Source organism: Elgaria multicarinata, chromosome 5 (genome assembly GCF_023053635.1).
Source record: "Elgaria multicarinata webbii isolate HBS135686 ecotype San Diego chromosome 5, rElgMul1.1.pri, whole genome shotgun sequence".
NCBI lineage: Eukaryota > Metazoa > Chordata > Lepidosauria > Squamata > Anguidae > Elgaria > Elgaria multicarinata.
Window position 1 is genome coordinate 40,591,488 of NC_086175.1, and position 15,203 is coordinate 40,606,690.

Genomic DNA, 15,203 nt, shown 5'->3' on the forward strand with positions numbered 1-15,203 from the left:
CTCTTGCATTTGTGAAGATCAGATGTTTCTGCAACTCGGTGGGACCCTGGTGACAGTTTTGTTGCAAATGTCACGCCTTGTAGTCGTTTCCTATGTGCTGCAATTGCAGCCTTTGACATTTTTTGGTTCTTCATGTTAACTGGACATGGAGAATAATGTAGACCTGTCAGCTGTTGTGTTTCCTAAATGTGTTGTCTTGAAAACAGGTGGCTTTTGTTCAGACTTGGGTTGTCATGATGCTTTTATGACATCACAAAAGGTAGATTGAAGCAACTGCCTCATCCACCCAAGGCTGCTCCAGTTTGGAAGGTTGGCTTACAAATTCCTCTATATTTGTTTGGTAAGTATACTAGGAGCTTATTTTGGATACAAATTCTGATATTTCAAATATAGATGTCACACTGAAGGGACCTAGGGAAATAGAGAGCTGTGTGGCATGTAGTTCATTGTGCTGCTTCCATCCTTGGCTGCTATCACTGCTGGAGATGTCTCTTTTTAGAATTCACCTGTATAGTTTTAGTTCAGTCTTTCCATTCTCATGCCTAATCCATAATTGTATGAGGTGCTCCATTCAGGATGCAAGTGGATGCAATCTGGAAATGGAATATTCCTGAAAATAGGCAATATTAGGAAAAAGAGCTTTTGAAAATGAAAAGGAAGGAAACTGAAGATACAACTATTGTTTTTCAGGATCAAATGAGAAGGATATGAGAAGAAGCATCTGACTTTATTTTCACTAAACCTCCTCCTCCTCCTGGTATATTTACAAAAATAAAACTGGAATATATGAAAGCATCCATATATGTTGTTTTTGTTTGGCCCAGCGTTATTTAGCTTGTAACATATATACCACACACGCTTTTCAGAAATAAAACACTTCTTTTAATTGGCAAACAGAACACACATTGCAGGTCATTAGTATTTAATTAAAAGATTATTAAGTTACAAATACATTGTTTTTTTAAAAAAAACTGGCATTCAAATGGCAGTTCACGGCACATAGTACAGTTCTTTCTCAGCTTCTTGTTGGCAACCGATAGGATATCATTTCTCATCTTGTAGCCTTCTAATATACTCTAATGCTAAGAAACAACAATCTGTAACCGCTAAAAATAGAGGCTGTATAAAAGCCCTCACTTTTTTTTTTATGGGAGCTGAGCATTGTGGGGCTGGATTGCAGACATTTACTTTCAATATTTCTTTTATGCTTCAAACGCCTGGAGGACACTAAAGATTTATCCAGAAACACTATTATGCAGTGGTACGGAATCTTCACATCAAGCTGAAAGCTCATTAATTATGGTCCAAAAATAGCCCCCACTTATCCCATAACGTCTGTCACATTACTTAGGCTTCCATCAAAGCCCAACATGCACTGAACCATACTCTTAAAGAGAGGCTATGACATACAATTAAACAGCAAAATACATAATATATATAATGCGTATGTGTATAAATATCTCTATATAGATATATATACACACATATTGGTTTGGATCCAGACTGTTAATCATACCTAGGTCAACTGAAATCCACGGGACTTAAGACAGTCATGTCTACGTTTTCACATTTCAATGAAACCTAAGTGCCACTAACATAGTCTGGGTCTAAGCCATATAACACACACACACACACACACACACACACACACTTCTTCAGTACCCCTCCTTAACAACATGTATTTGCATTTATGAGGTGCATAGCTCATTTCACTTCATCCACACTCATAACATAGTTAGCAAGGTACAGCTGTGAGTTAATGCATTTAAAAAACAAAGGGGAGGGGGAAATCTCTATTCCTGAAACACTTTTGTTTCACAGCTCTCATCCCAAACAAGTAGTGCTAGGAGAACATGATTTTCAGTTTTAAATTTCATTCAGTACAAAAAGCCTTCACAACTTTTTGTCAAGGACTCTGAATGCATATCATGCTGACAAATCCTTCCCCCAAACACACTTCTCCTGCAGAGTTAAGGCCGCACTATTTCCTAATTATAACAAGATACTCTTAAATTACAGCTCTGTCCCTCTTCGGCCTGCTTCATATGGAATGTTGTTTTCCTACATGGATAATACTTCTGTGTAGGTTGTGCAAACCATGAGTAGAGAGAATCATTGTGCAAGAATCTCTTTCGCTATCATCCATTTCACTGTCTGAAATGCACCGGTGTCTGGTTTGCAGTAGTCAACCTCTCTAGAAAAGATATTATGAGAAAAATACAGCAGTTTCTAGCTTTTCACATTTCCCTGAGGAAGAACCTGGTGAGGTTCAGAACGATTTGGGACTACAGTGCTACAGAGTCCATTTTCACCTATTCGTTCACCTCTGCTTTCTACTGTATGTACACACAGTCAAACAGAAGCATGCACTCTCATTATACAGGACAAACTGCTCATGATAGAAACACGTTTTTCCTACGTGGAAATATTACAAATGTAGGAAATGTGTTGCATTTGAAGTGGCCCTTCGATCAGGAGAAAAACAGTAATTCAGATATCTAAACTAACCTTTCTGTGACAAATCTCCGTATATTCTTGTACTTTTTACATTTTGTTTATTTGCTTTAAATTTCATTATTCAGGTTTATGGCACCACTTTATAGCAAAAATAGAAATTGACTGAATGCCTTGGTGGAAACAACTTTAAATCTCAAAAATATCAAGGAGTACCATTAAATACTAGAATTTCTCGTAAAAAGCCAGCTCTTAACCAAATATTATGCTGATGCTAAAACTGAAATGCCCTGCTCTTCAGCCTGCTTATGGTAATGCAAGCTGTGGTGTAGGGAGACTATGCCAAAATCCAAACAGGCTTCTCTCCACTAAAAGCAAGTGCTGTAAAGCCTTCCCTAATTGCTGCGTGGCATAGCACAAAAGTAGTCAGCAACCAAAAATAAGAAATCTAGAAAAATGCTCTGAACCATGTAAAGTTTTGTGGAAGTTGTCAATATGAAGTCCACAGACCTTGATCATTGAACTGATCACTAGATTCCAAGAAACCAGAGCAACACTTTAGAAAATTCAACACCAGGTATATGACAAAAACCGCCTAGAAGGCAGAGTTCCTTCATCTGTTAACATCAGATGAATAAAGTGCATAGCAACTATTGTAATAGTTCTTGGAGAGAGAGAAAACACTTAGCAAGCCTCTGCAAGCTTGACAACTTGTTATGTACATCATGCTACAGGTGGCTTTTCTCTTCCATTCTTTTCTTTCTTTTTCAATACAACCCTTCAGCAGCACCATCTTGTAACTTCTTTCAAACTTCAAATGGAATGTGCTGAGATTTCTGACTGCTGCCTTATGTAACTCTGGAAGCTCTTGTCACCAATGGGATGTTCCCTAGAAAATGAGGACAAAGGACAAAGGATAAGACTGGCATATATAAGGGGGGGGGGTTTGCACGATCATGGAGGGAAAATAAGCCATAGTGGTTTATTTTCCCTCTCCATGTATGCCAGTCACGAGCTGCCTAATTCTCATAAAACTCCATAAGACGAGAGTTTTATTGCATGCTCATTGCTGGGCACTCACAAAGTGTCCCTCTCACAACGTCGTCTGCCTCCCGCCCCTTCTGGCCTTCCTCACACCACAAAAAAACACCCAGAAAGTCCGATATATTTTTTTAAATGGAAGTTGCTGCTATCTCCTGCTGTGTGCAGGAGAAGCAGCGCGATCAGAACAACTCACTGAATAGGCCAAGTCCATGTTGTTTACTTCTTCTTTTGAAAGAGGACGTATCAAGCAATGAAAGCGGGTGCAGAGAAGCGATGGTAGGGAAGTGTGATTTTTTTCCTATCTGATGGAGCTCAGTATTACTCTTGCTTGGCATGGGTTGTCATGAGGTCCAAACCTGGCAAAGGAGGGTTGCTGGTGTGGTTTACAAACTACCATGAAAACCACTCACCCTCACTAGGTCTGGATGTCATGACAGCCCAGAGTGGCAAGGATAATTATGCTAATTATGTATCCCCCATCTGGGGTGGGGCAAAATAAGCTATCATTTCCCCTCTGTAATCAGCATGCATTACATGTCTGTTATTTATCTTGAAGACTTTCCGTTCTACTGGAAAGTCTTGAAGGTAAATAACACATGTAATTTGGGTAGCCTTGGTTTGTAAAAACTTTGTAGGTAATTTTAGATGATAAAAGAGCAAGGACTTGGAAAGCAACTACTTGATACTTTGGATGAAGATTTGACAAGACAAGAGATTAAGGTGAGAACAAGACATTTGAGAGCTTTTTTTTTTACACAAGGCTATTAATTGGCTATTTCTACTTTTGGTCTTGTCACAGAATTGAGTTCCGAGTACTATGCAAACAATGTTTCCTTTCTTTCTTTTTTGGTACATAACCTCTAGGTGGCACTGTGGTATAGTGGAATAGTGCCAATACAAAAGTGAAAAAGCAGGTTGTGGTTTTTTTTACTTATTAAATATCACATTCTCCCAGTTCTTAAAAAAACCTTTTCCTCTTTAGATACAGCAGCAAAACTGAATTGTCATGACGCTGTCTAAAGAACTCATAAACAACCATGAATAGGGAATGATGAGTGCCTGATAAATGCCTTGTGTAGAAAAGCCCTGAGTCTGCAAGATGCTTGCCCTTTGCTGCACAAAAAAGTTTGCTGAAAGGAAGAGGAAGTTTATCTTTGAGTAGAAACCTTCTTGCAATCCAAGAATTTTAAAAGAACTAAAAACAGGTTAGCTTATGCTTATGTTTGTGGTGTCTTGGGAGGGTAATGGCTTAGGTTTATGTTTGTGGGAATTGAGAGAATCATGATTCATGTAAGGAGTGTATTTGTTGAAAGTGAAAAGTGAATATAAAAAGGTATTGTTTTCACTACTGTCTAAAAGTAGCTAGGAGTAAAAACATGGGAACAATGTATGTAACATTAGAAGTGGGAAATTATTTTTTAAGTTTTTAAAGAAAATGTAGTGTTCTTATATAGAAAAGCCCCTAAAACTTTGTTAAAAGAGTGAGGGTGTTGTTTATACGATACTACTCTTATGGTTAATTTAATTGTTTCTTTTATAGCTCCTGAAGGAGACATCCTCTCCAAAATGCGTAGAGCACAATAAATTTTCTTTCTTTCTTTGAGCACCTGAGTTTGCCTCCTCCTTTGTCGTTAGTTTATGGTGCCTTTCCCTCCACATTCATGCCTCTCCAGGGTTTCAGAGAGGAGTCTTTTTCAGCCTGCCTGGATATATAACCTGGAACATTTTACATGCAAAGTCTGAGCTGTTCCGCAGAGCTACAGCACTTACTCAAAGGGACAATGATTGGCAAGTAATGATTGGATGTATAATCAAGCTCTCTAGAAAAGCTTTCTGTTCACGCAGTCTATATTCACAGCAGGCCAGGTACCTAAAGGCATCTGCTCAGTAGGTGCATCTACAGAACTTGTTTATGGTTAACTTCTTGGTCTCAAGGAAATTATAACTGATTACCGTGAAAGTTTTTTAATGGGCCTGCCGTTTACAAAACAATGTAATTCCCAATTCGAAATTGGAAACCCACATGTACACAACAGTACAATGAAACTCCCTGCTCAAGAGCAGCATGAGCCCAAATGGACCACAAGCAGAGAACAAATGCATTGTAGAACAGCTTCTTCTGCATAACAATTCAAGCAAGACAACAAAGCCACAAATTGCAGAAAACAAACCAACGGACCAAAACTAAATAACCACTTATTACTTTGGAAAAAATAATGCCAGGGAATCAATTGCTATTTCAGTAGTGCTTGAGAATAACCCACACTTACTGGCTCCCATATTTTGTCTTCTTGAACTTGTCCCTCTTGTACTGGGCATGTTCCTGCTCTAAGGTTTTAACATTTGCTACAATCAGCTTTAGTGTCTTGTAGGTCTCCTGAGGGTCATCGATGACAAACGTTGAATACTCTTCCTGTTCTGGACCATCGTACACAGATTTACTGCCACAAGCCTCTGTCAAAAAGAAGGAAAAGAGCAGCTAATATTTATGAAACTAATATAGGTTAAAAAGCATCACTGCTGAATTTACACCCATGTAACAACAAACCCACCTCTAACCAGGAAAAAGAGGTAATACTCTAGAATAAAGTGAACATAAGAGCCTTGTTAGATCAGGCCACAGGGCTGTCAAGTCCAAAATCCAATGTTAAACAATGAGCAGTCAAATACCTATAGAAACCCACAAGTGGGGAATGAAGACAGTGGCCTTCCTCTGTATGTCTCCAGCATCTGGCGTTCAATGGTACACCGTATCTGAATTTGGGAGAACCATTTAGGCTCATCTACACCAAGCAGGATATTCCACTATGAAAGCGATATATAAAAGGCAGGAGCCACACTACTGCTTTATTGACACATATTATATACCACTTTCATACTGCTATATGCTGCTTGGTGTGGCTCCTGCCTTTTATATACCGCTTTCATAGTGGAATATCCTGCTTGGTGTAGATGAGCCCACAGTGATCATGGGTCATAGCCATTGAAAGAGCTATCTTCCATGAATTTATCAAATCCCCTTTTAAAGCTACCTAAGCTAGTGAACATCACCATCAATGTCAAAATATATTAGGGAAGAAATGGCAGCATGCACTTTTGTTTAAAATGAGATTCGGATGGAAAACTATGGGTTCACAAACATTTTGTTTCAGTAAATAAAAATACTATTGAAATGTACTGTGTGACTGAAAACAGTCTAAGGCTGGTTTTGCACACATGGGCTATAGATTAGACCAGGGAAGAAAAGGCTTCACCCCACTATTTGCTGCACTAGAGTTCATTTTCTCTTCATCTTGCCTTGCACAGCTTTACGCTTATCTATGTTGGGCCAAACTAGATGTGATGTTAACAATGTGACTGGTACTTGCAAGCTTGTTTTTTCTTTACTAAATAGGAGACACAGAAGCCCGCTTTCTGCCCAGCTGGAATGGCTTGGGCAGGGGGTGGCTTTTGTGGGTGGGAAGGAGGGGAAGGAAGATGCTGCACGTGCAAGGTGCACATGAGTGGGGCAGAGCCTCTAAAGGTCAGCCCAGCCAAAGCTCGGCTTCTTTTGCTTTCTGGCTCCCACTCTCCCTTCCTTTAACTAGTATGGGATTAACCAGTCACTCCCTTTGGAGGGTGTGTGCTGAGTAGGAATTTTACCTGCCACGAATTTGCAGTTGTGTAGAGGTTTTTTTTTCCTTACTGGAATTATGATTAGGGAGGGTGAGTAAATAGGTGGATTAGATTGGACTGACGGGTGTGCGGGAGTGGTGCTGGACAACCATCTGTCAGGGATGCTTTAGGGTGGATTCCTGCATTGAGCAGGGGGTTGGACTCGATGGCCTTGTAGGCCCCTTCCGACTCTGCTATTCTATGATTCTATGAGTCTGCATGATGTTAGAATAGGGACGATGAACACTCTGGCACTTTTTGGTGATTGTCATATCTGGACGCCTGCTCCTCGAGGGTTGTGTGGCTCTTGTGCCAGGATATGGTTTGCCTTTGGGGACTTTCCTGCCTCACCTATTTGGAGTTGTACAACACCGGGCAGAGTTGACGCAGGGCAGTCTCCCCACACTTACAAAGTGTCACATAAGAAGAGGGGCTCGGGTTATCTGACTCCTGGCTTTGGAGAGTGGCTTGCCCATAATGGCAGACTAGGTGCCTGAGGAAAGGATATAATAGATTCACGCACTTTCACATGCAGATTTGGGGAGGGGTGAAGTTCCCTTATTTAAATAAAGAGGCCCTAGTTTATGCCAATCTCTGGTGTCCGTGTCTTTATTCCACGCTTCCTTCTCTACTCGCAAGCCCCCAGATCTGAATAGCACTGTGAAATGAGGAAGGGCTTTAACCCTCTGCTCCTATCATAGGCCTGATCTGAACCTATGGCTGCTATTTTGTATTAGGACGGAAGCTCACATTGGTGCCAATGGGAGTTTCCCTCCAGAGAAAATACAAACCATGGTGAAAGGAAGAGGAAGATCCTTCCTCCAACCCACCCCCCATGCTGGGGTGCAAACCCAGATCCAGGGCCCATCCACGGCTGCTGTTAAGTAAAGAGAAAATAGTAATTCAAAGGCAGGTCACATTAATTTCACATCTAGTCTGTACATTAGAATTGCAGCAAAAACAATACAGAATCTTGTGGCACCTTAAAGATTAATATATTTATTCTTGCATAAACTTTTGTGGACACTCTCTACTTCATCAGATACAAGCCACAGTGTCTATTGGCAAAGGATGCTGCTTATTCAAAATGAGATGGGGGAAAGAGATGGGACAGCTCAGAAATGGAAAGTGAGATCGTAGGTTTGTAATTACATGGGGTCAGAGTAAGTATAAATATATCTGACACTATTGGCTTACATCCTACAAAGTTATATTTATATTTTAGCTTAAGATATCCTGACCCTTTCCTATGCTGAAGCGGAATCTGAAGTTTGGCAAACTGTAGTTCAAAATAGTTTTTTTGCATGCCAAGAAATGCAGTGGTCATATGATGCTCCCTCCCTCCTTTTACATTCACTGAATACTCCATCTGCCCAACACTCAGATTTCATTGATGAACCTGGGGGGAAAAATGCCTACTAGAACCTAAAAGAATGAATGAGAAATAAAAGGATGCAAGGATATAAGCGTGTGCAGCAAAAATCCAATTCAAACTTAATTTATTATTTGCTTTGATTTAGCATCCATGTCTACTTCGGGATCCTGAGCAAATTACCTACAGTATATATGTCAATGGTTATAGGATTTTGTAGTTAAATACATAATCAAAATAATCATTTGACATGGAAAAAATTAGGCCCCTGTCTTGACGGCAGTGCTTTGGTGCCACGAGGCGCCTGGCTCCCGCACTAGTGTTCCTTCCTGGCATTTGCACGGGAAGGAACGCACGTGCGAACTTTCCCCCGAGACGTTGAGCACCAGGAGGGATGGGGCAGGAACGAGGCAGCCAGAGGAAGATGAGAGGGATGCCGGGTGCCCAAACCACATCTCCTCCCTCTGTCTGCCCATTCCTTCCCCACCCCGTTTTTTAATTATTATTATTATTATTATCTGTATCTGCATAGCTGCACAGATACTGATAATACAAATTTAAAAACTGGGGGAGGGAATGGGCCCTGTTCCTCTCCTTCCCCTGCCATTTTTTATTATTATTTACCATGGGGCAGAGGGCTCTCCTTGAGGTCTGCCCCCTTCCCTGTCCAGCCCATGGCGACCAATCAGGGGGCATCATGGGCTGTGACAAGGCTCTGCTGCCCAAAAAAAGTCAGGGTAAGTGCCCAACTTTTTTCAGCGGTTTCTGGGGTTTGCCCCTGGATGACTTCGCAATGGCAGCTGCTCATGTAGATGACCTGCCGCTACTGCGAATCCACCCCGGGGCAAACCCTTTGTGTAGACATGCCCTAGGAGTTGCAATTATGTAGGAAAGCAGAGCTATATAACTGCCTCATAAGAATACAAAGAAACAGCATGTAGTCAATTATATAAGCAAGTCAGAAAATCTGAAATGACTTCTGTATGTAATTTCAGATTTTCTAAAGTAAAATATTCGTTAGTTTTCTTTTAAAATGACTTGTGCAGAAAAAGGAATAATTCATTTGCATACCCACCTTGCATTTTTTCCAGTTTAGCCATATACAAATTGAATAGGGAATAGATGCGTTCAGTTTCTCTGTCTCCATCTATGTCTAACTGTATATTTGCTGGCAGGCCCCTACAGAATCATTTAGATAATGTTAAGAGACTTTGCAGTTTATATTTTTCCCCATTGTGGTTTTAAAGGGATTTTGATTAACTGAAGAACAAGATTCCAAAATGAAACAATTTAGGTTACGGAAGTATAATCTACTTTAAACATATAGTGTTAATAAATGTGATAAATGAACCATCCCCAGGCCACAGAAAAGTTAAAAGGAAGAGACATTCGAAAACAGAACCATACATGTGTGGATGAGGTTATTCTATTGCCAATATAGTTTTAAAAGAACGTATCATTTGCAAGCAGATGGGAAATAGCTAGCTTTTGGGAGTTTTTTGTTTGTTTAGCTCAGGCTCTCAACCGCTGATCATGGGGTTAAGTGATGATCAATTAAATCTGCATTAACGTGCAAATGAATAAGCCAATACTTTGGAACAAAAAAAAAATGTTCTTTGTGTTTGGATGATACATGGCAGATGCCATCTTAAAAGAAGCACCTCTTGTGCAAGAGAGAAGATGGAATATATCTCTGAAGATGGTGCATGCTGGGTGCAGTTTTTCTAAGTACTGTATTTAAAAATAATTTTAAAAGTTTAAATCTGCCTCCCAATTAACTGGGGACATATTTACAGACAATAAAATTTATAAGATTAACCAATGCACTAATCGATGGACTGTAATAGTGTTTGATCAAGAATAAGAGTTGCAAGGCTGTCTTGCATTAGGAAACCCCTAGGTATGCGCTTGATGCAAGGAAAAGTAGACTGAGAAAACAACTAGGTAGTATTTTATTCCATGTTGACAAAGACATTCCTTCTTATCACTTAGCATCAGTTCTTAATCTTTAATCATCTGCAAGCTACACATTTCATCATCAACTTGCTTCAAGCAAAATTTAGAACAGGAAACATCCTAGAAAGTCCTTACCCAGTGCAGGGAGTACAGCCAGGAGTGTTATCTGCTGTAGCTTTGCAGCACAGCCAGTGCCCATTAAGGTATGCAGAGGGGTGGTAGACAGTGAGACGTTTCTTGTTACACTGGCTAACTTTGGTGAGGATATCAATCCAGTCCTTGGCCTCGACACAGTTATTTGCTTGGATGTACAAGACTCTTTCAGGCTGAATCACTTGGAACATCTGAAAGGAAACGAGAGAGGAATAACCAATGGTTAACATACACATTCACTAAAATGTAATGTTTTCAGAGAGAAGCCTGATTGAGCCACATATTTTAGTCAGTGGTAGCTCACTTGGCTAGGCCTCAAGCTCATACCATGAGATTATGAGTTTACATCCTTGATCCCTTGACATGAACCCTTTAAAGGTTTGTAAAAGCAAATAGTACCACATGGTAATAATTTGAGAGTGAATGTGTATACTAGCTAGAGTGCTGAAATTACGCCAAGGAAATCTAGTTTTATATTCTTACTGAGCCATGAAGTTGAGTGGGTGACTTTAGACCAATTGGCCTAAACTGCTACTGTACATAGAGTAGTTGTAAGGATAAAATTAAATAGTCTCTATCTGTATGCCTGAAAGGAAGGGTAGGACTAGAAAGATGATAGGCCAGCAGACCAAGATTCCTGCATTTCCTATTTGATATAATAACTACCTAACCTACTCCGTACAAGAATATACCTGATATTTTAAAACTGCTGATGAGGAAAGGAAGATAGGAAAAGGCATATTTTAGTACGAAATATGTTTCTTCACTTTTAATTACAAACTTTTAAAGAATGCACTTTATTTTTTACCCCATTTATTTAAAACGTATCGTCCACCTTTGTATCATAGTAATCAATTTTTTTTAAAAAAAATAAACCCCAAATACATACATTGCTTTCATAGAATCTACAACATTATGTATTTCATAAGTCAGGCTTCTGCACAGAAAGCTCTACTCTTCTGCTTACTTACACTTTATAACCATAACTGTCACAGTGTGTGTGTGTGTGCGTGCGTGCGTGCACGTATATGTATGTGTTCTTACGTATACAATAATCAAAAAAACCTTGTTGGTTTAAGAGCAGAATTAAGGCTATCTCATGTTGACTCAAGCTCCACAAAGCCAGGAAATTGGAAGCTTAGGCTGATGCCTTAACAGATCAGTAATAATGCCCATGATCAGTAATAATGTTGTGCAATGTCAAAAATTGTGCTTGCTTACAACTTACCCTCATGCACCTACACTTATTTCTGGGTCTTTCAGGCTCAGATTCAGATGGGGACGACGAACTTCCTTGGACCAGCAAAGGTGCCCCATGTTGTCCAGCCCTCTATTGTCTTATGAAGCATCTGAACCTTACTGTATTGCTAAAGGAATCCTCCTGTGTGTTGACCCATGCCTGTTTGTTGCTTGTAGGCAACAAACAGACATGCCCCATTACTGATCATGGGGCATGTCTGTTAAGGGATCAGCCTAAGCTTCTAATTTCCTGGGATTGTGGAACTTGAGCCAACATGAGATAGCCTCAATGCTGGTCTTAAACAGGCAGGTTTTTTGACCATTGAATTTCTCTGGTTTTTTAAAAAGAAATGTATTATTACAGTGTTCTGGGGAAACACGAAAAAACAAAATCCATAGGCTTTCATGGGGCAGTAAAACTTTGGTAATTTTTTAGCTGCTGCTCAGAATGATTGTAGATTATGGATGTCATCAGTAGGTTATGGATGTCAAATTTCAAGTCATTAGCTCTAAAGGTATTTTCATAAGCAGTAACATTTGAGGTTTATTAAGGGCAGATTTATTTATTTGCAATTCACTTCAACTAAAGGGACACTCCTGTCCCGTTTAATATATATCTTTAAGAAATTTATACCCCAGCTATCTTGTAAAACAAGACACAAAAGTACAGATGTAAAAGTGTAATTCATAATCTATCCATGCAGACAAGAGAGACACTATTCTATATTAGCTATGAACGCACATAAAAAACCCGCACACATTCATGCAAACTAACCACACAGATTAATCTAATTTATATTCTGCAGCTCATCTGCACCATGTTTGCCTTCCAAGGCTAAATAATGTAATTTTACTCCAGGGAAACAGGCACTGTAATCATAAAACAACACAAGTTAAAGAAACAATTATATAAAGTTCAGATACCCTGAACTTACTGGGGGAGAACAACCATAACCCAGCGGCAGTTAGCAGGATTCTTACACGATTCCATCAAAATAGGCTCTATGTTGGGATATCCATGTCTCCACAGCTAGGGTAGAGCAGCTAAAGCTGTGTTCTCATAACTGACACTATGTTTAGAAGTGCATATTCTGTACAAGAACTGGCTGTAAATACATATTAATCAAAATATAATTTCTAAAAATAAAAAGAGTGAGGGCGGAGCTGCTTACATTTTTCATTCTGAAGGACTCCTCTTCCAATTTTTCTACCGCTAGAATGTTTTCAATTGGAATGCTGCACAGAGGATGATCGCCTGCAGTGGGAAGAAAAAGGAGATTGTTTTAAAATGCCCCATGACCTTGTGCTCTTATCCTCGAATACGGATTCCTGGACTCTCAGAGGAACTACGTAGAATTTCAATAAAAGCTCAGTTTGCAGGTTTCAGAGGCGTACAACGTTTTTTTTACACCCCACATACCTTTAAGATGCTAAAAAAAAAAAATCTGAATTGCATACTATATAGTTCTCAAAATAAATCGAAAGGTGTCATTATCTCTTTATATTATACTGAAGAACCAATATGAAGCTGTCACAATTTCAAACCAACGCTGCATCATAAATCTTTAAAGTAGCTGGGTGCTCTTTTTTCTGTTTCTGAAATTTTTTTGTGTTAATAAAAGTTATTTTTAAATAAAGAGGGTGGCAAAAACTTTAGTACCTTTGCTTTTCTGATAGGTGAATTCATGGTTAGTGAGTCGAAACCATCTCCTCTTGAAGTTCTTCATACCAAATCGTTTCCTACCTTGTGCCCTTTTGATCATGAACCTATTGCAAATAAGACCATAGCAGCATTACAAAAATATAATCTCTACTAGTGAGCAAGATAGTGTGTCCTTAGAGACAACTGAGCATTGAGTAATAGGCAAAACCAAGAATGCATAGAGTAGAATGAGTTTAGCCAGCCAGTTTGCACAACACAGCTGGGCCATCACAGGTTATTTAACCCACAATGAGCTACGGCATGTGATGGGTGCATGCAACCACCATTTAGAATAGACCACCCCCAATCAGGGTGATTGGGGGTTGTGCCATGTTGTACAAACCCAGCCACTGTGAGTTATCCGAGGGTTAAACAACCCTCTTGTAACCCTACAATTAATTGAGGGTTATGCAAAGGTTGTTTAACTCTGGAACCCACTATGGCTGGGTTCACACACCGTAGTTAAAATAGTGGCCACACACACTTGGCACATATTTAATCCTTAATAACCCACCATGTCATGCGAACTGGGTCAGTAAATGGTAACTCAGCTTAGTTTTAGGAAGATTCAGGCAACACTTGTAGCTGAATTTAGCAAGACACTCCTTTATGTAGGGTGGCCACTTACGCATCATCAGAAAAGAGAGCAGAAATGCAATGACAAATGCAGAGGATAAAAGAGTATCCAGGTTTGCATAAAATTTGCATATGCTGACTTACATGTATATATGTACATTTAGAAATCATGATTATAAATAGATTATAAATACAACACATCTCACAATTGTGAAGAATATAGTGACCAGGTGACAAGTGTGCCAGGTGTCCAGGTACTCACATGTGAGCCTATGTGCTAACATTTCTATATGAATAGATTTTATTCTTACTTTATTTAACACCCACATCTGCTCAGTCATATGCATTACTTCAGGTAGACAATACACACACACACTCACACACAAGTTTATAATTCCCTCATTCTTTTAGAAGATAGGGGGTGGCAGCGAAGGAGAGGTTTAATAATAGACGTCACAGAAGCTGGGCTTTACACAGAAGGCTAACTAGAAGATGAAAGAAAATGTTGATGTGGGAGAACTTTCAAACAAGCCTTCTTCTGTATACATTCTGAAGTGATACCATTGATTGCATATATCTTGTAATCTGTTCTCCTGAACTTTTGATTGCTTCTGCTCTGCATTTCTCAACATGGCTGAATATATAACAGATCAAATAATAGCTATGAATTTTAGATATATAACAGACCAACTAATATCTATTATCTAGTGCAGAATGCTGCAGTTCGGCTGTTGTCTGGAGCTGCCCCTTTCCAGCATGTAACTCCTCTGCTGAGGGAACTGCACTGGCTGCCTATTCGCTACCGGGCCAGGTTTAAGGTTCTTGTACTTGTGTACAAAGCCCTAAACAACTTGGGACCAGGATACCTGAGAGAGCGCCTTCTCCCTTACCAACCTGCCCGGACACTGAGGTCATCCGAGGGCCTGCTCCTGGTGGTTCCACCTAGATCCATCCTCCGATTGGAATCCACCAGGGGAAGAGCCTTCAGCGTGGTGGCGCCCCTCCTGTGGAATTCCCTGCCTCTGGAGGTCAGGCAGGCTCCAACCTTGTACT

General features: G+C 39.8%; 1 protein-coding gene across 1 annotated transcript in view; it reads right to left on the reverse strand.

The window, feature by feature from the left end:
- Positions 1 to 859: 859 nt before the first annotated feature.
- The window catches only part of RASA3 (RAS p21 protein activator 3), a 154,933-nt gene continuing 140,589 nt past the window's right edge, over positions 860 to 15,203 (reverse strand). Inside the window, exons 19-24 of the mRNA XM_063126183.1 lie at positions 13,533 to 13,639; positions 13,045 to 13,127; positions 10,616 to 10,824; positions 9,600 to 9,703; positions 5,769 to 5,952; positions 860 to 3,343 (exon numbers count right to left, since the gene is read on the reverse strand). Coding sequence (XP_062982253.1) covers positions 3,268 to 3,343; positions 5,769 to 5,952; positions 9,600 to 9,703; positions 10,616 to 10,824; positions 13,045 to 13,127; positions 13,533 to 13,639 — 763 coding nt within the window. The 3' untranslated portion in view covers positions 860 to 3,267. The remainder of the gene's footprint in view (positions 3,344 to 5,768; positions 5,953 to 9,599; positions 9,704 to 10,615; positions 10,825 to 13,044; positions 13,128 to 13,532; positions 13,640 to 15,203) is intronic.